The following is a 22,230-nucleotide window of genomic DNA, read 5'->3' on the forward strand; positions in this document are numbered from 1 at the left end:
TCAGCAAATTAAAGTTTGACAAGATTGGGCATTCACACCAATATAAAGAAATTCTATAGAGAAAAGAAAAAGGATAAGTGTATGCAATCAAGAAAAAGCATTCTCATTCTCATGAATTGACATTTCTAGATTGAATAAAACAATAAACAGACACCATACAAACTCTGATTTGTAAAGAACAAAAAGACCATGTAGATAAGATCATGAAATAGATTTTCATTTTCCATTTCCATTTCAAGTTGTTTATTTATTTATTTAAAATTTGACAAAACTAAACAAGTGGAAAATGATAATTTTCTGTATTGTCTTATTTCACAAAATTCAAACTAAGTTAATTTCTTAGAATCACACACATTTATAGCAACGCTCACACTTGCATAAGATAAAGTATTAATTGGTAGCACTTATCTGGCGGTATATGATATTGGACCCCTAATATATTGATTCCATCATAACTCCCGTCTGAAAATCACGTAAATCTCTATTCCCATAAATAAGATAAACTTTGAATACAATCGTTAGTACAATATATATGTATAGTTATATAAAATACTTGAAAGACATCACACATAACTTAATTTGATCCATTTTCCAAAACCAAAGATAATTGATATCCAAAATCAACAATAATATAATTAGAACATTAATATATTAACGCTATTGAAATAAAGTCAGCAATTAACATATTAATAAACTAAGTTGTAGTCTACACTTTGAAGAAAAGAAAAAAACAATTAGTTATTCCAAATGAATAGCTAGTGTAAAGATTCAACACAAATTAATTAAAGCTTTATTTATTTATTTACTTGTTTCAAAACAAAAGAAATATAATAATAAAATTTTAAATTTCACCGAAGCAAACTCTCAATTACAGATATACAAGTGTGTAAAGGAAAACGTATACAACTGCAAACCACAAATTCAAATATGTAACTAAATTTATATAGAGGAATAATGTCAGAATGTTAATACTTAATAAAAATTTAGTGAAATAATATCAGAATTAAAAGGGTCACAATTTCAATGAATTAGTTTGAAATATATATGATCTTTATGATACAAGCCGGCCAAATGCGACTGTTTTTTTTAAATTTTTTTAATCAAGGGTTATAAAATATGGTGTAGTTGATTAGCTTTTGAACACTAACATTATTGAAATTTATTTTAAAACAATTTTGCAGCCACCACCAAATATCTAGCTTTAAATTGATTTTGTAATTAATTGGTTGATTTTCTTTGAGTAATTAAAGTTTTATTCTCTTCCAAAACGTTGAGCTATAATAATAATAATATCACATAAATTAATCTGTAGATTTTTTATTTTCAAACACTAGCAGTAATTGTCCAAATGTTAGCAACAAATTATAAAATATAAATGTACTAATAATATTTAAAGCAACTGAAATTGTATAAACAACATGAAAGCTTTAAACTACATCTACAAAACTCCAAGATACGACCCTAATACACAAGTTCAAGATCCGCTATGAGCACATTCACAGATGGATATGTTTTCAAGTCACATAACAATTGCCCAAAAATACTAATAGAAAGTAGAGAATATATATAAAAGTAGAAAAAGAGATAATCAGATTGTGGTGGTGATTATAGTATGTGATATTCTGATGGTATTGTGGTTGTTCAAATGTGAAGGAGGAGTGATATTTTATAAGCATCCAATAACATGTAACATTCACCACATTAAACTATAAAATTAAGGCATTCAATATAAAAATAAAACCTGAAAATTAAATATTTATAACCTCTACAAGAAATAAAATAAAACATCCAAAATGATTAAATAAATCAAAACGGTTAAATTTTTAAAATCTTTTTAAAATTCCAACAAAATCTAATAGAAAATGGCTTGAATATGCGCCGTCGTTCACCGGATACCAGAATCATCCAAATCTAAACACAATTAATATGTCACAGTACATTCTTCTTAATTATGCAATATTATTTACATCCTGAAATCTGGATCATGTCAAGCAACTTGAACTTGTGCTTTCTTCACGACCAGAACGGGGCACTTGGCATTTTGAACGCAGTAGTTGCTGACACTGCCAAGTATGGCTCTGAGTCACCACGTTAAAAATAATCAGAAGACCACTCTAACTAAACAAAAGAACAAGGACATGCCCATACACACACAAACAGAAAAGAATGAAGCTAACCTTTTGATTGTGCCATGTCCACGCTCCCCTAGAATAAGCAAATTGATGTTGTGTTTTTCAACAGCATCACATATGGCTGTTTTAGGATCTCCAATCTCTGTAACGACCTTTGCCTCTACCTATGAAAAAGAAAATTACAAAACTAATATATTCATATAAGGTTATTATAAGTTTGAAGTATATGAGGTTATAAGTCTGAATCTCGCTCACAAGTAGTCACAAACATCAGAAATACTTATGAAACAGAAGGTCTACCTGCCATAAGCATTCATTTTCATATCAGCTAATTAGAACCAGGATTGCTACGCAATCAAGACAAATTAGCAGTTAAATACAGAGGATTTCTTGTAAATCATTACACTAATTTCAAAAATTAACAAAGTTTTTGTCACTATAGATTAAGGGAATCTACTTTTTCTGTTTACATCTTTTCCTATATTACATTTGTATTTTTTCTGTTTATAACACCTAAATGAGTAACACATGGGAGTTTGATTTGTCACTGTCAGTCAGGGAACAAAAGATGGGCTAAATTGTCATATAATAAAAATACTATGAATTTAAAGCTTAACTATTAATTTACCCCCTCAATTTGTACATATCTTCAGATAACCCCTTTTTTATATATATTTTTAAAAAAAAATTAAAGATATCAACTTTTTTTTTTTCTCGCTACTTTTTCCTCTACCATCTAAAAATATATGAGGGCAAAATGATCATTTTGAACAATAAAAATAAATAAATAAACACTTTTTAAAAAATTGAAATAATACTCTCTCTCTCTCGGTGGGTTGCGGGCTGGATTCTGTGGGTAAGAGTGGGTCTGTTGCCGCCGCTTGGGGGGAGGGGAGGGATGGGTCTGGGTTTGGGGGTGGATCTCGGGGGGCAAGGGCTGCGGGATGGGATGGGTCTATGTCTGGGGGATCAAGGGTTGGGGGATGGGTTTTGGCTGGGGATGGGGGTGGATGGGGATGGGGTGGTTGTATGGTCGATCTCAAGGGTGGTTGTATGTAGAGAGAGAGAGAGAGTAAACGTGTGGAAGAGGGGTGGCCTGAGGTCGGTGGGGTTGCTGGAGGAGCGAGCATGGAGAGAGAGTGCCGGGGGGAGGGGGGTTGGCAATAGGTTTGGTTCAATGGGTCCCAAGAATTTTTTTCTCCTCTTTTTCTTATTTTTTTTGGGGTCAATTTTCCTCTTTTTCTGGAAAAAAGAATTTAATAAAAAATTAAATGAAATGTTGAGATTTAGAATCAAGAGGTTTGGCCTTACCCCATGACCAGCACAAATCTGTTTAGCTTTCTCCAATAGAGCCACCGCAAACTTCCTATGATTCTCCTGGGCAGATTCAACATAACCCGGAGCTGATTTCACAACAAGAACAATTTTTGAGAAACACCCTTGTGCTAAATAAACAAAAGAAAGGTAGGCTACTAGGCACCAAAAAATAAATTTTAAAATAAGGAAAAAAAAATATATTTGAAGTTGGTATTTGTTTCTCTTATGTAACATCAACAACAGTAAGAGAAATTGAAGAACTTAACTGGATGAAATAGGGTAATACATGCGAGCAACGCCGAGAGGCGCAGCAAATGTTATATTTCCGGTGGCAGGTGGCTGAGCCACGAAGATGATCAAGGGAGACTTGGCTATAGAGTCTTTGAGGTTGTCAAGAACCCACATGAGAGCGTAGTGACTGCAATCGCTTTCATCAATGGCCACCATCACCTTCTTGTCAGTGCCAGTTCCGTTTTCCATTGCCTCAGCCATTGTCTGGGTTTTACAAAACAGGGCAGATAATTTGTATGCGGCTGGAAAAAGCAGAGAGTACTCTCTCTATTTATCAGATATTTTGGGAGTTAATGGGCTCAACAGAAGCTCTCCCTCCTGTTTTATCAAAATGGTAGTTGAAGAAAACAGGGGGCGGGCTTTCATAGGTCGTAACTGCCAGTCAAACATTAAGTCTCCACATGAAAGGAACTGGATAAGTTCGCTTTCTTCTTTTTATTGCTCATCTTCTTTGTGTCGGTGGGTTGGTTTACTTTTACTCATATAATTCAATTCCGTGACGCCTCGTGTTTATCTCATTGGGAAATTTTCCGCGAATTTCTTTTGGGCCACTGTTATTTTCACACTCTCATCCCAGGGTTGGTTAGTATTGATTGTTTTGGTTACGTAAGATTAATGCCACCATAATCAAAATCTAATCCATTTTGTTTTCCAGTGGGTTGGTAATCCCATCCCACCATCCCACCATCCCACCATCCCATCCTCTGTAGCAGATAATGATCTCTCACCAAATCATGGACCCTAGTTAACAATGGTTTGAGTTGTGACGTCAACTCATGCTGTAAATTTGTCATTCATAGTTTATTCTGGAATGGTTCTTTCAACTGTTTATGCTCAAAATCCCAGAATCTTCCTTTTCTCTCAGATGTTTCAAATCAAATACTTGGTTCTTACTTCTTAGTGGACAAAAACACGCAAGCGAGCCACTTCATTTGCATATGGCTGGAAAAAAAAAAAAAAAAAAAAAAGAGAGTCTGATATAGGTGAAGACATTAGGATAATTGTATCAGATAACTATGTAGGAGCTGTAAATTTGAAACCTCTAAATCATCCAAACTATAGCCACTGGATCAAATCTTAAAACTGAAGCAGAATTAACTAATTTTTGCTTTATTCAATCATAGCTTTTATGTTTCGACAGGACTTTTATTTCAATCACACCAAGCAACATATGAAATGAAAAGAACTTCTTCTTTTTTCCTTCCAGGATATGCAAGTTAAAGTTGATTTAATAAAAATCACTTGTAGAAATAAACATTCCCCGGACCTGGATCGAGCATCGAGCATATAGCAGAAGAGTTTTCATTCCTGTTTCCTCACAACAAGAACAGGACACTTAGCATTGTGAACACAGTAGTTGCTTACGCTTCCCAGCAAAGCCCTGTCCCAAGTCCCCAACCCGAACATATATGAATTAGAAGAATTCCCAAATGCAACAACAATGACTTGTATTTCAGAAAGCTGAGGCACTCAAAATTGAATGACAACAGCAAAGAACACCATGGAAAAAGTATTATACCAAAGCTGCAACTTGTTTGATCATCATCAACAAGAAATAAGGGGTAAATGTAAATGGAAAAGCAGAGCATACCTTTTTACAGCTCCCCGGCCGTGGCTGCCCAATACAAGTAACTTGATGTTGTGTTTCTCCACTGCTTCACATATAGCCTCTTTAGGATCCCCAACCTCTGTCACTGCCTCTGCAACAATCTGTATGTACCAAGAAAGACTTCCTTGTAGCTTAATTGTGATTTATGTCTAATCCATATTAGCACCGAAGGGAAATTAAATAAAATAAAATTCAACCAGTATCTTAAGAATCAAAATAACATATTTTTACAGAATCTAGAATGAAAAATCTACTAGACAAGAGGGGAGGAGGGCTTCATTTTCCCTCTTACTTTCCCATGTGAAAGGCAACAATTTCCATGCCTGAACTTACCAAACATGGGAAAGCAATTGATTTCTCATTCTCAAGCCTCATTTCCCATGAACCAAACGAGACCAAAAAGTAAAAAAAAATAAAGAGATCTTTAGTCATATACTCATTCTTAGCAATAATAATATAAATAAACCCTACACAATTTAATTTCTATAAAAAAAACTCAAAAAATGACAGCTGGCCCTATTGAATTTAATTTTGATGATTAAATTACTTTGATGTCTTATTGAGTGTTTTGGTTTTTTTTTTATGAGGTTTTAGAGTTTATTTTAAGAAATCAGTTGCAGTTTTATAATTTATAAGAAGTTAAAAGGCTCTTTGTTATGTTGATTTCTATAAACAAGAAGTTAAAAGCCTCTTTGTTATGACAGTTTTGTAATTTCTATAAACATACAAAAAAAACTCAAAAAATGAGAACTAGCCCTATTGTACTTAATTTTGATTATTAAATTACTTTGATGTCCTATTGAATGTTTTGAGTTTTTATTTATTTATGAGGTTTTAGGGTTGGGCTTGTTTTAAGAAATCAATGGCAATTTTGTAATTTATAAAAAGTTAAAAGGCTCTTTGTTATGTTGTAAATGAATTTTAGGTGTGTTTCTAAAGTCCATTTCATATAGTATTTTTTTTTAATAATTTGGAATAATAATGAATCTCCCAAAAATAAAAAGAGTGAAGAAACTGTACCCCATGGTTGGCGCAGATGTCTTTAGCTTTGTCTAATAAAGCCAATGCGAACTTCTTGTGGTTTGCTAGGATAGATTCTATCAACTCAGGAGCTGCATAATTCATAGAGAAAGAAAATTAGAAATCGACAGACAGGTGTCTAGCGTATAATTGTAACTCAAGTTGAATAATTACTGAGAAATTATTTGATTGAAGCTGAAAGAGGGAGATTAGAGGCCGTACGGGCAGCACCGAAACTGGAAGCATAAGTGTAAGCAAAATCACTGTTGGTGGGCTGCACAGTGAACACAACAAGCTCAGAATTGCGTATGGTGTCGGCCAGGTTTTCAAGCGCCCAAGTAAGCGAGTAGTGACTACACTCGCTGTCATCAATTGCCACCATCACCTTCTTCTTCTCCTTCTCCTTCCTTTCCTGCTCCATCTTCTCTCTCTCTCTCTCTCTCTCTCTCTCTCTCTATATATATATATATATATATATATATATTTCTTTGTAGGCAAAGCAGAGCACGTCTTGCTGTGCTTGCCTTCTTCGTGGCCATTTAAGGACGACTTATCTTCTCGATGTGCCAACTCCTAAAGTCCTAACTAACAATCCAACTACAACGAGGCACACGTGTTGTCGTGCTAATCTAACTTTTTCGGTGCCGCTTGCCCCAAAACAATTAGTTCATCAATATTGCTTGATGTTCCGTGTTTGGTGGGATTTTTTGCGAAGCTCGTCAAGATGCTTGAACCACCACCACATATTATGATCCTTTCTGCTCAGACAACAAGAAGTGATTAATCATAAGCCAGGGTTTAATCATTCAATTAAATTCGACACAATCACAGTTACCTTTCAATTAAAATCATAAGCCAATCATGAATCTTATAAATATCTCATCTCACAGACATCCCCTACTTTTCTCTTAAATTGGAAATTGTTAAGAGGTTGCTTGTTTGCGCCCTACAGATTACGACCGGACAAGTTTGATGAATTCTATACAAGTAATTGTTTACATCTTTGACATTAATAAAAACTTTGATAAGGTGTAATTTGTGACTGAAATCTCTTCTTCCTCCTCCATGTCCCTGGTGCAAGCGGGAAACAAGATACATATTCAACTGGAGCTGTAGTAATGAGTCTTTCCCACCAACTCCATGTTGCAGGAAAATCAGTTAAGACTCCTCGTGACGAAGAAATTGAACAAATTTAGATTTCACCTCCGGTGGAATACGGACAGGGCGATAGCTTTTGTCAAGCCAAACTGCTGTGGCCTTTGCTTCCAAGATAGGCTGTTCAGAGAGTATTGATCACTGTGCGTCAAGACAACTCCTTAATAATGAACGAAGTGCAAATTTTTAGGACTGACAAATAACAAACCTCTTGATTTGGCAGCTTGAAAATAAAGTGATCAAAGTACAAGCGGGCGGCTGAGGAACCAGAGAGCCTGACCTTTATTACAAACTTGTCTCCACTCTAGTTGCGCAGACCATGTTAACAGAAACAAGGATGGTTTTCACAATCAGTGGTACAAGCATTCATACAGGAGTAGAATAAGATTATTATTATTATTATTTTTTAACATTCTGATTTGTGTGATGGCATATGCTGAATGAAAAAAATGTTTGAAACTTAAGAGATCCAAATGTAAATATTGAGACATACTCGGAGTGGCGCAAGGAATTTGAGTGACAATTCTGACAATGCTAATGCGTCACCAGTGCGGGCAACTGCATCAGCACTGATGCCAACCCTTTCCAGAAGTTCATGACGACCTGATCAAAATATTGAAGCAACAACATCTCAGTTAGTTTGATGGAGTTGTAAAGATTGAAAAAGATGCGATCTTTTTAACTCTTTAACTCATTGCAGGTTTCATGTATAATAACACCATGGATTCATTTCCCACGAGAAAATCCTATCACCTCTGCAGTAACATGATCTTTGGAAGCAGGAATTGATTGGAAGAAGCCCAAGTAACATCATTTATGAATAGCTGATGTATGAAAAGGAAAGAAAATGTTCAAACATCATTTATGAAGGATTACTGAACAAAAAATTCCAATCTAAATGCAGTATTAATATAACTATTGAAATAATGTAATCAAAGTGAGTGATTAAGCATTCCATCAAATTTGTAAAAAAATTGGGCATCCTTATTACAACACCCTGATGCAGGCAACACCAGATGGAAGTGTTAGCATGAACTTAAAGCCACAGTCGCATATAGGTTAGGTTGGGTTGGGTGTGCGACATTTAAATCTTGTCATGAAATGAAATTTTGGATGAGCCAATACATTTGAGGACCTTAGAATTTGGTACAATCAAAGCCTACAAGTAAGCTTGCATCATAAACTGAGTTAAAATTGAAGGCCTTTCAGATTGTACAAATGTTTAACTTTGTATAATTCAGACAAGAATAAAAGCAGCAGTCTTACCATGCTGGCAGTAACTTGCATAAACAGCATTGTTAACGACGCCATATTGATCAAGTTCATAATCGCGGACTTTAAGTTCAACATCAAGAAACTCACTCATTCTGCAAGGTGCAAAAAGGAGAAGGCTTTACTTTACATATTAAAATTCCTTCAGACACCGGAACCCAACACCTAAAAATCGCTTCTAAGAAGGATAAAAAACGACAACTTTAGGTTACGTTATACAATTTTGATCTGACAACTATCAACAAAACCATGAATTTTCATATAACAATTGCAATGGGGATATAACGATTCATGAAGAGGACCAAAATTGACCAAGAAATTGAATGTAGTAAGCAAGCAAGTACCCTTTTCCACCTTTGAAATCGAATGCGAGGGCGGTACAGCTCCTAACGGTGGGGAGTGATCGGAGACGTGGCCGGGTCGTCGGACAAGAAATTGACGGACGGTGGAGATGGAGCGACGTACGGATGACACGTGAGGATGGGAGGGTCACGTGAGTGCGGTCGGCAACTGAAAATGCCCGCAGGCTCTGCAACTGCAACAGCATCTCTGCTGAGTGCTGAGAGTGTAGAGACCAGAGACCAGAGACCAGACACGGAGGAGTCAGTCAGGTAGTTGGGGATTTTGGGAGTTTTGGTTGGAATTAGCGGGGTCGTTAGAACCAAGGACGGAACCTTTATAGTTTTTCTAGAAATAAGATATATATTAAAGCATATGAACCACTGTTAGTTTATAACTCCATTGACTAATTTTTAATAAGCTTTAACATAAAATAAATACATGTAAAATGCCCCAAAAACACACATAGTATCAAAATGAAAATATATTCAACAATAGAATTGAAATTGTACATATTCAAGTTGTGCCCTATGATCCTTGAGAAGGATTGAAATCTTTTGTTATTGTATATGAATCAATATTGTCAACAAATTCTTTTTCAATGTAGACATTAATAGAAATTGCTATAAACATATTCTTCATATGAACCGCACTACCCCCACTCTTTGTACTACCTAATTGAAAAGAGTGTCGTTAATATTGACAACCAAAAAAAAAAACACAATGGGAAAAAATAGAAAAAGGTAGAAAGTTAAAGTCATGTGTGTTTACTAAAGGATTATTTGTTAATTGAGCAAGCAAATTAATCTAAAATCACATTAAAATACATTTATTATATTTTAATTTTCAAAAAGGCTATCTAGGCTAGAGCCCATGGTAACTTGGTTCCGCCGGTGGTTAGAACCATAGTCCAAATATTGATAATATTGATGAAATATCGAGGATATTATCGTTTTTTCAGGTCACGGATATTTCGGAACATATTCATACACATATCATATAAAATATCGATAATATCATAAAATATCGATGTCAATAATTTCGCTCACACTTCAGCAATATTTTATCAATATCGCTATAATATAGAAAATATTGATGTAATGAAAAAAAGGAAGAAAAAAAACACAAAGCACACATGCAAATGGGATTCAAACCCTTACCATTTCACTCCTCCAATGTCTTAATCATCATGTTGCTTATGTTTTTATGATAATATGCAAATGAGATGGTACTAAGTCACTCACGTATCTTACCATGCAATATATAAAGTGTAAAATATTATAGTAAATCATTATATATAAATGATTATGGTGTGTTTAATCTTCTTTTATTAATTATTACATATTGTGTACACTCACAATATTTGTCAGCACACTATTGAATCAACTTAAATCAGTTAAACCCATTATGCAATGCATTTCTTTCTAATTTTTTGTGATAAACTAATATACAATTGACTAACTAAATATCTTTCAAAGTTTCAATAAAAATTTCTAAGTTTTTTTTTACAATTTCCGTAATTTTTATTCAATTTTTATCGATATCGATAATATCCCTATATTTCCATTGAAATTTTTTTGTTTTTAGACTACCAATATTTCTGATATCATCAATATTTTAGACCTTAGTTAGAACCCATGCAATTCACACACACGTGACACGAGAAAAGACACAAAATTCGAAGAAGAAAAATGGAAAACAAAAACAATATGGAAGGGCCGATTGGGCCAGAATCCTTTTGGTGAAACTTGGGTTGGGTCCGTATTTAAGATTGGATCTAAATCCTAGTCTTTTTGAGAGCAAATGCAACCAAATGGTCCTCATTATTTAATTATTCATTATGTATAATATTTTTTGAGGTACATATGCCTAATCAATTTGTCCCACCCAGCTCGACTTAGCTGAGGGTCACTGAACCTGGCCATTGAGGCATTGAGCGTTGTAGGTGTAAAAGGTGGTATTGTCCCCCTACCCTCCAGGAAAAGGTCATACGTACCCACAATACGACCCCAACAATCTATAAGTTTAGATAATGGGCCTAGCTCTTGTTTAATATAGTGATCAAGGAGGGACCCATGGCTAATGCTTCTTCCTCTCTCTCTCTCTCTCTCTCTCTCTCTGAGCACTTCAAGTCTTATTGAGCTCAGTGTCCTTAATTATAAGGGCTAAGGAAACCCACATAACAGATATGAAGGATGCAATGTACCTGTACTCTTGATTCAATTAATTTAATATAATTATGAGAAGAGACTAATTAATATGCAGCTCAACCTTTTGATGATCATTAATTAGTAATGGTGATACTACTGATACATACAAGTTACAGCAGTAGAAATACAATCCTCTGTTAATATTACTGCAGCTATAATTAATTAATTATAATACAATAATAGTATAAGAATCCTATGCAAGCAAAGTATGCGCAAGAAAAGAGAAGAGAGTATTTTATTATAAAGGGATGAGGAGAAGATGAGAGATGGCATTGATCTTGTGTTTGATTGTGGCTATAGCCCTATAGGATAGGAGCATGGGATGTGAAGATTGAAGTCTCTCATAAACTCAAATAGGCCATGTTGAGTTGTTGTTGTTGTAATTAGAAAGCCCTCCTCCATACCCTCCTGATCTTACCATCTCTTCTTGTACCTCCCCATATGCATTATTTGTCCCCTGCAACATCATTAGCCATTCCACATTGCTCGCCTTTATCAGTTTCAACTTCAACATACCCATTCGTTCATTCAACACACAGTATTTTTATATCATAATTATAAGACAACATAATCATAATCTAATTACTTTTAAAGATGAAAAGAAAATCAGTGAAAATTCATACCAGTTGCTGCATTGTGTCCAGAGCATCCACACCTGGTGCATTGAAATCGTAATACACGCTTGCTGCAGAAAGCTTCATAGAGAGAAACTTGGAAACAGCAAAACAAATATATCATTGGACACGAATCATGATAATTATAATTAATGAGAAATCTCTCCATCATATATCATATGGCTCACCTCAATTTGATTCTGCAGTGACTGAACGTAACTGATAACCACATCCAGCATTACTGCCATTCCCATAGTCTGCAAATTAAATTAACCATACAAAAACAATATAAGGATTGATTGCTCTTAAAACAATAATTCATCACTTTGCTTTGTAGTTTAAGGCAAGAACATTATCATTTCACATACCTTGTAGCATCCCGGGACAAGATTTTGCAGGCATCTCAGCCTCTCATTTATCTTCTCTCTTCTTACCTACCATGTTGAACAATTTTTGCTTCAAAATTTGGATTTGAAAATTCACAAGACAAGTACTTCTAAAGCACAAACTCTATCGATCAGGTAACAGGATTATTTTCATCTGCTCATGACCACATAGCTAGCTAGTCGAATTGAAAGAATTTAAATATATATATATATATACACAATACCCTTTCTGCCAAACTGTGGCTATCAGTAGCTTGGCCTCTCTTAGCTCTCACATGGATGACTTCTTTTAGTTTCTCCCCATCTTTGTCAATCTTGTTTCTCTTTCTCTTTCTTCCTCCTAAGGGCTGCCAATATTTACCAAACGAAAACAAATTCAGAAAATCAATCTAGCTTCCCATAAACCAGAGAGATAACAAGACAAGAGCAACATTACCTTTCCCTTTTCGCTTTCTTGGGCAAAATCTCCAGTCAGAGATGTGGAATGAGCAACTAAGACATCGTGATTTGGATCATCAGAATGGGAAAAGCTTTGAATTATATTATCATGAATGAAGTTCAGAGGGAGATGGTTAGTTTGTCGCTGATGATCGCTAAAACTCATGCCATTGGAGAGAGCCATGATTTCATGATGATTGGCGCTTAGATTCTCCAACTCACAAAGACTGTCTATGAGTTCCATGCTTCAACTTCCAGTCGTCTTCAGAGAAATTTGAGGTTTTGCATGCCTTTAGTAAACTTATCTACCTAGGCAAATTAGAGACAGATCGAGTTTATAGAAATTGAAGTACAAGAGCAGAACAATTATACGTACAGATTTTCATTTCAGTTATAAGTTGACTTTGTATCCTCTGATCTTTCTCTGTTTTTATTTTTATTTTTTTGGTTTGGGTATATCCTCATTCAGTCGATATATCGACCTGGTACGTGGGACCATAGACAAGTTTTGGGGGTGAATTATGCAGAATTTGATATTTAATTTGGTGTGATTAATTATCTTTATTTTTTGTTTTAGTTTAGTTTTTGGTTTTTGATGGGAACATGTATCTTCCTTTATGGATAATGATGATCTTACCACAAATCGCATACATAGGCTTTCCACTTCAACACCCTTCAATCAAAGCTTGTAAAACCAAATATAAAGATTGACCTTAAGTGGTGTGCTCACAATCTAAACAACCCATGAAAATGTTGACTCTAAACTTTCTAAATGTGGAGCCTTGATTTCTCTATTCCAAATGCACGTTGAAATCCCATACCGACCTATATTCACAACCCCCATCCCCCTCAAAACCCCAAATTGGGCATTCTGATATGCCATGCATGCCTTGCTTGGCAAGTTGGCTTTTTTGCACGTCTTGAAACTGTTTCTTTTTCAAAACCTAGAATATGTAGCATCTTAGAGTACAAATTAAGTACCGTTTATGTGTCGATCTTCAGCATAATAAGTCTTTGATTCTTATGCCCTTGTAGTATTATTGTGGTAGCTGCCTGCCTGATTTTGAATTAGGTTAGGATGTATTCTAGCTATGCCAAATTATATACCCTTTAATGGTTGGAACCAGAATGTGGTTATGGTTTACAGATTTAATGGCAACTTTGCCATATAAGGTGAAATGATACTGTCACCATCCTCATCCAAATTATTTCGAAGGTGCATCACAAATGGGCTGTTACCGACTTTAAGTACTTGTTTAGTCCTTGATTCATATAATTAAATATTTTCAATTCAAAGAGATGGGAAAAGATTAGCATTGGAACTTGTTGAAAGCTCGAACAGTTGTTATATTCGCATAATTCCTATAATTAATTTATCCAATGCAATTAGGTGTACATAAATCAGTTTGGTATTGTTGCGTTGCGTATATACGTAAAGTTTGCTCTTGTCCCATTCCTACGTGCGAATACTTCTAAAACAATACATTTTGCTCTTGAGAAACGCACACTTCAATTTTGGTGGCCCAAATTGGTAGGCAGGTAGTGTTTTAGGGTTCTCCTTCGGTCACAAAATTAAAGTTTATAATCAAATATTCATCTCAGCAGCAGCCTACATGATGTACAGATAGATCGATCGTGAAGCTTCAATGTGTTGGGACGAAAGTGATAGGCGCATAATGCCATATGATTACAGAAGGAGAAGCTTTAAATTAAAGTTGTCTGAAATTTATTTTATTGAAAGTGACAAAACTTGGGGTTTAGTCAGTGGGGTATAATTCAGTTGGTCGAAAACCCTAGACACTAAATAAATATTTGTGTAAATTCCCCTCCCACAATTGCTTGTACTAAAGAAGAGAAAAAAAACAAAAAAACAAAACCCTTGGGTTTAATTCAAGAATGAGATGAAGGTCATCATAATCGAGCTAAAAATTTTGGTCACCTTGTTATTGAATTCCTTGGTGGCAAAAAGTACAGGCTTGAGTTCCGGGTCCAATGAGAATGGGCTAGCAAGATGTTTGGAGCCCAATACCTAAAGCCACTCTTACCAGGGCCCAACAGCAGGCTCAAACATTAGCAGAGTCCAAATGGCAGGCCCAAATATTTATAAGCTTTTTGGAATACAGGAGCTGAGATGAGAGAGTAATCGAAGTGACTCAATGATGGTGGCGGTGAAGTCAAAATTGGACTGATGCTGAATTCTGTTTTACGATCATATATTCCATACTAGTTCAGTAGATGATGAGGTCAGGGATTTGTTCCAAAAGTGCAAAGCTACATGCCAAAACATATGATCAGCTTCAGCAGCATCATATACCACATCAAAATTCTTCATAGCCTAGCCTTAGCCTAGTATAAACTTGTAGTTCAAGAGCCCTAAAGTATTTTTCTTCAAAATTATTGGTAAATGGAACTTAATTTTTATTATTATCGCATCCACTCTTTTATTTAGGTTGTGAAAAGATATGATCAAATCAAACGGCATTATCCAGTTGTCCAATAAATTCATCAATTGATCGAATAACTATTAAGAATATAGTCTCCTTTCATTTTGAGATGATACTTTTATTGAACTTGGACGAAACAAAAGAATTTGGAGTTATCCTTTAATTAGGTGTATGCTCTGTTTGTGCTCTGTGTGATCAGTTGTTGTCAGCCTCAACTCAACCTGGTTCCTAATTATGAGGCAACCCGGTTCCTAATTTCTTCTTGGTTAATTATGAGGCAACCCGGTTCCTATTTCTTCCTGGTTTATACATAGCACTTGGATAATGGACAAAATTAAAGGGACACTGGTGCAACTACAATGCTGGACAAAGCAAAACTAGAGCCACTAAAAACACCTCAAAACGTTGTTGGCGTGGGGATCAAAATCAAGATTGTTGTTGAACAAAAATGAAGCGTTCATTCTGCAGATTAACATAATCAAGCGCAAATGATTAGCACCCCACTACATAAACACGCGTGCCTCCATTCCATTGGATCATTGATGGCCATTGTCGTTTACGTTCAGTTCAAAATTTCATTCTAGCTAGCTAGCTACACACACAACACAACACCAATAATTGCATGAAATTTTTCGTGTGGAAAAATGGAAAAAATGATATCTGATGCTTCTGTCCTGTGAGTCTATCTATCCCATATCAGTTCACATGATGATGAGCAGGAGGAGTCTTCAAAGTTGTTTAGATGTTTCAAAAATAGGTAATCTATCTCCGTTGATAGAGCCATTGACTCAAATATGGAAACCTTTATCTTCAAATAATTGATTCTCACTGCCTTTGAATCTATGCAATCCTTTAAGCAATTCCTGGTCCCCCCCCACCCCACCCCACCACCCTTGGCCACTTCCCACTTTCAAACCTTTCCCTTCTCACACTTGATTCTTCTTAGTTTAGTAATTAGTACCCTCTTTCCCTAGAATCTAACTCACTTTGGTTGGAGAGCCAGGGAAATTCTAGTTTCATAACCATTATTAGTAAAAGTTTAATCATTTATCCACCTCCTAAATGTATTTGGAAATTGGGTTTGTGAATTTGGCAAGGATTTTGGGAGAAACTAGAGAATAGAAAGAAACACAGTTACTTGTTGTGCTTGGGTTAAGCATCGTTATATTCCAACCACACTGTCAATATCTGACAAAGTTTGAAACATGCTTCGATGCGGCCCAACTAAGAATAACCCCCATCATTCCACATTTAGTTTTGTAGTTTTTGTAGTTTTTGTAGTTTTGTGGAGTATAATATATTTTGTCTAGTCAAGCACGTTTCTTGCACAATTAGGGGATCTAAGTAGAAAAGGATGGAAATGGAAGGTAGCATTCCCCCTAAAGAAATACCTACATTTTATTTCCAACAACAAAGTCTCATCTGTCTTCTTTTTCTTTAGATATTTTTCAAATCTATCCAACAGTACATGAAATTATTATTGTTTTTATAATATATATACAGTCCCCTTATATTGATGAATTTTTTAAATAATTTTATTTAAGGGACACCTTTTAGGGTTTTCTACTTTTTTTTTTTTCAACAATCTAAACGATCTATTTTTTAAGTCTACATTCATAAATCATCCTTGCAAAAAATTAGACAAATTGGAAATCTTTTCAACATCCAATTGTGTCCTATAAAATCAATGAACATGGTGCTTCAAGAAAATACTACAATTTCAATAACTCGATTTAGTGGTCAAATGATATTGGATTCAAATAATTTTTTGTAGAGATGATCTTTGAATAATTATCTAAAAAATAAATAGTTTGGATTAGTTGAAATACAATACAGAGTAGATCATACAAGAGTGTTTCTCAAATAAAGCACTTATGTGAATAATGTTCAAATACATGAATTTTTTTTTTCTTTTAATACAAGCGATATTGAGGAAGGTGGATTTTCTCATATATACACTGCCAAAATGTCATAGAATTTAAACATGAAACCATTAATATGCAAGTTAAAGACCATTTTCAACACTACACACTTTGTTCAAATACATAAATTTCAAGTGTTCTTTAAAAAAAAAAAAAAAAAAAAAAAGAGAGCCCTTTGAGTTGTCCAATTTCTGTGGTTATGTACACTTGGCAAAGGGATGACTCGAATATGATTTATTGTGTTGTGGCCCAATTCTAGTTAGCTGCTCTGGCTTTGCCACCTGTGCAAGGCTATAATTCGTAGCCCTATTGAACTACACAACCAACCCTATTTCAGAAAAAAAAATTCTATTTTGGTCAGTTTAGAAAGCCAAAAGCAATTGGACAAACTCTTTTTGGGTTTTTACTTTTCTAGATTTGAAGTAATTATTTCAACTTTGTTGCGCTCTATAAATCTTTGGCTTTGATTGGCTTTACTTTCATTCCTCTTTCTCAAAACAACCAAGCTTGTGAAAAAAACTCCGTCTCTCCCCCACACAAATATACACACGAAACATAGCAGAGCAGCTATGGCTGCTGTCACAAAGAGTGCATGCAATCCTAATGAAGAGGAGATTGAGCTAAGACGAGGGCCATGGACTCTTGAAGAAGACACTCTGCTTATACATTACATTGCTAGTCACGGGGAAGGCCATTGGAATTCGTTAGCAAAATGTGCAGGTAAGTGTCAGCCCTTCTCATCACATCGTCACAACCTTTTGCTTATGGCCTCCATTTCATTTCTTGATTGTCATTCAACTTTTTTTCAGGATTGAAGAGGACTGGAAAAAGCTGCAGATTGAGATGGCTAAACTATTTAAAACCTGACATTAAGCGTGGCAACCTCACTCCACAAGAACAACTCATGATCCTTGAACTCCATTCCAAGTGGGGTAACAGGTCATTATCTATATTCAAGCTTAATCATTCAGTAACGTTTATAACTATTATGTTAAATCATAATTAACTCTGTGTTCTTATATTTTGCCAATTTCAGGTGGTCTAAAATTGCACAGCATTTGCCAGGAAGAACAGACAATGAGATAAAGAACTATTGGAGAACAAGGGTCCAAAAACAAGCACGTCAGCTCAATATCGAGTCCAACAGCAAGAGGTTCCTTGACGCGGTTCGATGTTTCTGGATGCCAACGTTGCTTCAAAAGATGGAGCAATCTTCTTCTTCTTACTTGCCAACAACCTTGAGTTCTCAGAACTCTGCATCTCCTTCTCTGTCACCTAATTGCTCTGCTCCTTCTATTTCACTCCCAACTTCTCCACCAAGCAAGGTTTCACAAATATTTGATCATCCCATTAATGGAAATTCCAGTTCTGTCACAAGCCCAAGTATCTTTTCCTCAGATTCTTTGATTTCCCAGCTGCCTCAAACTTCAGAACGCCTAACAAGTCCAACTCATGCTTTTGACCACACCGTCTACAGCAGCAGCCCAGCTTTAAATGACTGTTACTATGTGGACACCAGCAGTGGCTATGCCTATGACATGGAGGGTCCCAACCTGGACCCTGCTTCGGCAATTTGCGATTTTGATAATCAACAGTTTGATTGCCAGATGACAGCAGGTGATTGGATGTTGGACAACATGACTGACACTTTATGGAACATGGAGGGGATGTGACAATTTAGAAAGTTAGGAAAGATGAGATGGGGGCATCATCAAGCTGGATGGTCTTTGAAATTGAAAGAATAGTAGAATAAGTAGAGATTGTTGTTGGGATTCATATTGCATTTGTCGACGACAGGGACTTATTGTTTTTGTTAATAACTTAAGTATTCATAGACAAAGCAAAGCAGGGACTTATATTGCTTATTGCTTTTGGTACACCGGATTAGACTCCGGTCCAAATATGAGTAAATAGTACATGTTGTTTGTTTGGTGTTAACTTGTATTATTTAATTACTCGACTATGTTAAATGGATTGAGCTTTTAATACTCTCTTGACCTTACTAACTAATACAACCCACAAACCCTAATTTAGATAATACACGCTCAACTTGTCTATCTTCCTCTGGCTTCAAATTTTTATTCTTCTGTTTTCTTTTGTTGTTAATTTTGGTTAATGGGTTGATCCGATGATCTCAATTATTCTTGGTGAAAGAATTGTGTTTAGATCATATATGTTGGGTTAATTTTATTGGATTTTGTTGCTTGTTCAATGTAAGTCCCAATCTTTTTGAATGTATTGAATATGTTATTTGATGCGTTTTTCTTTTATTTTTATTTTTTTGCTTTTAATTGCGATATGGGAGTAACTGCTCAGATTTATTTGTTCCTTATTAGAAAAGAGTGCTGCTATTTCCACATACCTGTCCTATTTTCCCACCCACCTTATTTTCAAAATTTTTAAAACAAATTTATCCCTTTGTAAAATTACTTCTAAGGACTTAGCTCTCTTCAAATTTACCCATATCCTATACGTTTCAAAATACAGTTCAAGAGAATACTAGAACTCTTTGATGTTATTGATTGACATGATTATATCAAGTCATACGACATGCATCTATAAAGTTGTCTAATTTTCATTCAGGTTAATGAACAGAGCAAAATGATTCCACAAGTGAAATAGATACCAAAATCAAACTAATATAAAAAGAAGACAATATTGCAGGCTATCCCATGATTATTCATCTTTTCTCATATTATGACTATGCCCAGAAGAAACAACAGTAATTAAAAAGTGCCATCACAAAAGCAATACCCTCATCAATTCTTAATTTATTTCCAATTTATTTGTCTTGCAGGTTAGTATCTCATCAAGAAACAAATGAGAGAGAATTTGCTTGAATTAATAATTAAAGGGTATGTTAGGAATAATGGTGGGTGGAAAGATAAAATTGTGTTTTTTCAAATTTATATAGTGGGTAAGAAGATAAAGTAAGTGGGGAAATAGAATAGGAGGGTGGAAATAACAGCACTCATTTAAAAAATCGTAAATTGAATGCATATAAAGGCTGCACTGACATTGACCTTGCTCTTTTGAATGTTGGGTAATTTTGTATTTGTTTAATTTTATGATCTGGGTTTAGCATCTTTTCTTTTGGTGTTTGAATGATCTATGAAGCTTTTAGTTGCTCATGCACTACTGAATTTCTATTCAAATCTAGATTTTGACTTGGTTTTCATTATTTTTCTTCATATAACATGATATTGCCTTTTATATCAGGACTTTCGGTTTATAAGAGCAAGTTCACCGCAGCAGGCCTGTCAGGGCAACAGGTCCCCCCAAGTGAAGTTTGGACTTCCAGCACAAACAATTCAGCTCGGGCAAGTCCTGGGTCCCACCAGCCCAGGCAAGCCCACGGGCAAATCCTGCCTAGGCTGTTGCCCTCGGGCTACTGACGTTAGTGTGACGTCAGCTCTGACCCACCAGCCCACATAACCCAACGGTTTTAAGCCACGTGGCTTCTCCTGGAGTCTTCGATCAAAAAATATTGCCCAATCCAACGGCTGTCCAATTTTTAGCTTAAAAAAATATCAAAAAATTCTGGAAAATTTTTCTATAAATACTTACCAATATTATTCTGGAAAAAAAAATATTTATATTATCTAAAAAGCTTATCATAATTAATGATTTAAAGTTTTTTTTTTACAAAGGAAATAAAGTACAATAAATAGTATTTGTCATTGCCCTTACCTTTTGGGGTGAAACCAAAAAAGACAAGGCTGCCACTATTCACGTGAATAGTAGCAGCCCTTGCCTTGCCTTTGCCCTTGCCTTAGCCTTTTGGGGTGGACATGCTCTAAGGCTGTTCTTTGGTGGAAGGCATGAATGTTGTAGTTGTGGGATTTGAGGCTGTCCAAGGATCAGTGGGGGCTATGACTGAAGGAGGGAATTCTGCCAAGTAAAATGGGAAATTGGATCAAGGGAATGATGATCCCATAAATTATCAAAGAACTTTAAAAAAATAGTCTGATATGCTGTTATCCATTGGATTATCAAACACAGCATAACATAGTCAGATTATTTATTCGAAACAATATCAAACGCCTTATAAATATTATGAATAAATATTCAGTACTCTCCGGAATATGATTTTTAAGTAACCAATAAAAGTCTTGTGGTATTCAATACAAGTCCGGTGGTATTCAATTAGGACTTTTAAAAGATAAGAAAAAGTGTATTAAAAAAATTACTTATTTTAATGTATTTCATTAAATGGTGTATTGTGTAAGACTTTTGAGTGTGTGATATAAATACCAAATCACATAACAAATCCCACCCTCCTATGCCTAATTCTCATATATGTTCTCATACTCTCTTTTTTCCCACTATTTTTTTCGTGCTTTCTACTATACCCCCAAAAAAAAAAAACTTTTCATAAGAGAGACAATAAAGAAACATTAACAAGAGAGAAGATATTGCCTCTTCTGGGAGTTAATGGGCATTTTTCAATGGCTCTTCTTTCCTTGTAGACAAGTTTCTTATCTTTTTGGTACTTTTTTCAGAATCTCCTACTTTTTGGGGATGAAAATATCAAAAGCACATATGTTAAGAAGTCATCATATAATATTAATCTGAACTCATGAACTGTTTCAAAATTTGAACCGATGAAACAAATAGTTGTCGAAGTGATTTTTCAAGAACTGTGGGTGTAAAGGCACAACTACTTGGGTGGCACTCTGGACCACTTCACATATTCGTGATGATTTTCTATCTACATTATTGATTCAGCTCTAACTTGTTCCCATGCCACAATCATGATATTTCCTTGTACATAGTGTAATGGTTGGTATATGCCTTCAGGTTATGTATTTATGTGAATAGAGTTCAAGCTTGTATAGAAATATAAGTAAAATCCTAAGTGAATTAAAATAATAAGTAAAATTATGTAATTGCAATATATTAAAATCATAGTAAAGTCATATAATTACAACTCCGGCTAAAATCCATTACATTAAGGGGGGGTGTATTCAATTAGGATTCTAGAGCGTTTAAAAATATTTTGTTTAAGTGCCAGCTTTCATATAACTTGATGGAACTTTAGAATTCATATAGAACTTGATAGACTTTCAGAAGACTTCTAT

At 35.0% G+C, this 22,230-nt stretch overlaps 5 protein-coding genes across 5 annotated transcripts; 1 reads left to right on the forward strand and 4 right to left on the reverse strand.

Moving 5' to 3' along the window:
- Positions 1,798-4,378, reverse strand: LOC18789789 (universal stress protein YxiE). The gene is made up of 4 exons (XM_007221599.2): positions 3,716-4,378; positions 3,444-3,535; positions 2,178-2,296; positions 1,798-2,078 (listed from the first exon to the last, which is right to left on the reverse strand). The coding sequence occupies exons 1-4, from the start codon at positions 3,939-3,941 to the stop codon at positions 1,988-1,990; spliced, it is 528 nt and encodes a 175-aa protein (XP_007221661.1). The 5' UTR covers positions 3,942-4,378; the 3' UTR covers positions 1,798-1,987.
- LOC18788192 (universal stress protein YxiE) lies at positions 4,816-6,867 on the reverse strand. The gene is made up of 4 exons (XM_007223558.2): positions 6,592-6,867; positions 6,370-6,461; positions 5,332-5,450; positions 4,816-5,121 (listed from the first exon to the last, which is right to left on the reverse strand). The coding sequence occupies exons 1-4, from the start codon at positions 6,788-6,790 to the stop codon at positions 5,043-5,045; spliced, it is 489 nt and encodes a 162-aa protein (XP_007223620.1). The 5' UTR covers positions 6,791-6,867; the 3' UTR covers positions 4,816-5,042.
- On the reverse strand, positions 7,180-9,483 carry LOC18790049 (acyl-acyl carrier protein thioesterase ATL3, chloroplastic). Its single transcript, XM_007223370.2, has 5 exons — positions 9,141-9,483; positions 8,791-8,891; positions 8,018-8,127; positions 7,733-7,828; positions 7,180-7,644 (listed from the first exon to the last, which is right to left on the reverse strand). Exons 1-5 carry the CDS (start codon positions 9,341-9,343, stop codon positions 7,528-7,530), a joined length of 627 nt encoding a protein of 208 aa, XP_007223432.1. The 5' UTR covers positions 9,344-9,483; the 3' UTR covers positions 7,180-7,527.
- LOC18789869 (transcription factor bHLH75) lies at positions 11,396-13,510 on the reverse strand. The gene is made up of 6 exons (XM_007223837.2): positions 12,782-13,510; positions 12,570-12,692; positions 12,328-12,393; positions 12,148-12,216; positions 11,969-12,055; positions 11,396-11,802 (listed from the first exon to the last, which is right to left on the reverse strand). The coding sequence occupies exons 1-6, from the start codon at positions 13,025-13,027 to the stop codon at positions 11,695-11,697; spliced, it is 699 nt and encodes a 232-aa protein (XP_007223899.1). The 5' UTR covers positions 13,028-13,510; the 3' UTR covers positions 11,396-11,694.
- Positions 17,473-19,137, forward strand: LOC18790310 (transcription factor MYB62). Its single transcript, XM_007223114.2, has 3 exons — positions 17,473-17,869; positions 17,959-18,088; positions 18,186-19,137. The coding sequence occupies exons 1-3, from the start codon at positions 17,719-17,721 to the stop codon at positions 18,820-18,822; spliced, it is 918 nt and encodes a 305-aa protein (XP_007223176.1). The 5' UTR covers positions 17,473-17,718; the 3' UTR covers positions 18,823-19,137.

Source organism: Prunus persica, chromosome G1 (assembly GCF_000346465.2).
Source record: "Prunus persica cultivar Lovell chromosome G1, Prunus_persica_NCBIv2, whole genome shotgun sequence".
Taxonomy (NCBI): Eukaryota; Viridiplantae; Streptophyta; class Magnoliopsida; order Rosales; family Rosaceae; genus Prunus; species Prunus persica.

Excerpts from the sequence above, each read along its gene's own strand:
- LOC18789789 (XM_007221599.2), bottom strand. The coding sequence starts at position 3,941 with ATGGCTGAGGCAATGGAAAACGGAACTGGCACTGACAAGAAGGTGATG. Across the intron at positions 2,297-3,443 it reads AGATTTGTGCTGGTCATGGG|GTAGAGGCAAAGGTCGTTAC; the intron begins GTAAGGCCAAAC and ends TCTTTTTCATAG. Across the intron at positions 2,079-2,177 it reads GGACATGGCACAATCAAAAG|AGCCATACTTGGCAGTGTCA; the intron begins GTTAGCTTCATT and ends GTGGTGACTCAG.
- LOC18790049 (XM_007223370.2), bottom strand. The coding sequence starts at position 9,343 with ATGCTGTTGCAGTTGCAGAGCCTGCGGGCATTTTCAGTTGCCGACCGC. Across the intron at positions 8,128-8,790 it reads TGCAAGTTACTGCCAGCATG|GTCGTCATGAACTTCTGGAA; the intron begins GTAAGACTGCTG and ends TATTTTGATCAG. Across the intron at positions 7,829-8,017 it reads AATTCCTTGCGCCACTCCGA|AGTGGAGACAAGTTTGTAAT; the intron begins GTATGTCTCAAT and ends CTGCGCAACTAG.
- LOC18789869 (XM_007223837.2), bottom strand. The coding sequence starts at position 13,027 with ATGGAACTCATAGACAGTCTTTGTGAGTTGGAGAATCTAAGCGCCAAT. Across the intron at positions 12,394-12,569 it reads GCCACAGTTTGGCAGAAAGG|GTAAGAAGAGAGAAGATAAA; the intron begins GTATTGTGTATA and ends TCAACATGGTAG. Across the intron at positions 12,056-12,147 it reads CACTGCAGAATCAAATTGAG|TTTCTCTCTATGAAGCTTTC; the intron begins GTGAGCCATATG and ends GCTGTTTCCAAG.
- LOC18788192 (XM_007223558.2), bottom strand. The coding sequence starts at position 6,790 with ATGGAGCAGGAAAGGAAGGAGAAGGAGAAGAAGAAGGTGATGGTGGCA. Across the intron at positions 6,462-6,591 it reads TTCCAGTTTCGGTGCTGCCC|CTCCTGAGTTGATAGAATCT; the intron begins GTACGGCCTCTA and ends TGAATTATGCAG. Across the intron at positions 5,451-6,369 it reads ACATCTGCGCCAACCATGGG|ATTGTTGCAGAGGCAGTGAC; the intron begins GTACAGTTTCTT and ends TGGTACATACAG.
- LOC18790310 (XM_007223114.2), top strand. The coding sequence starts at position 17,719 with ATGGCTGCTGTCACAAAGAGTGCATGCAATCCTAATGAAGAGGAGATT. Across the intron at positions 17,870-17,958 it reads TTCGTTAGCAAAATGTGCAG|GATTGAAGAGGACTGGAAAA; the intron begins GTAAGTGTCAGC and ends ACTTTTTTTCAG. Across the intron at positions 18,089-18,185 it reads CATTCCAAGTGGGGTAACAG|GTGGTCTAAAATTGCACAGC; the intron begins GTCATTATCTAT and ends TGCCAATTTCAG.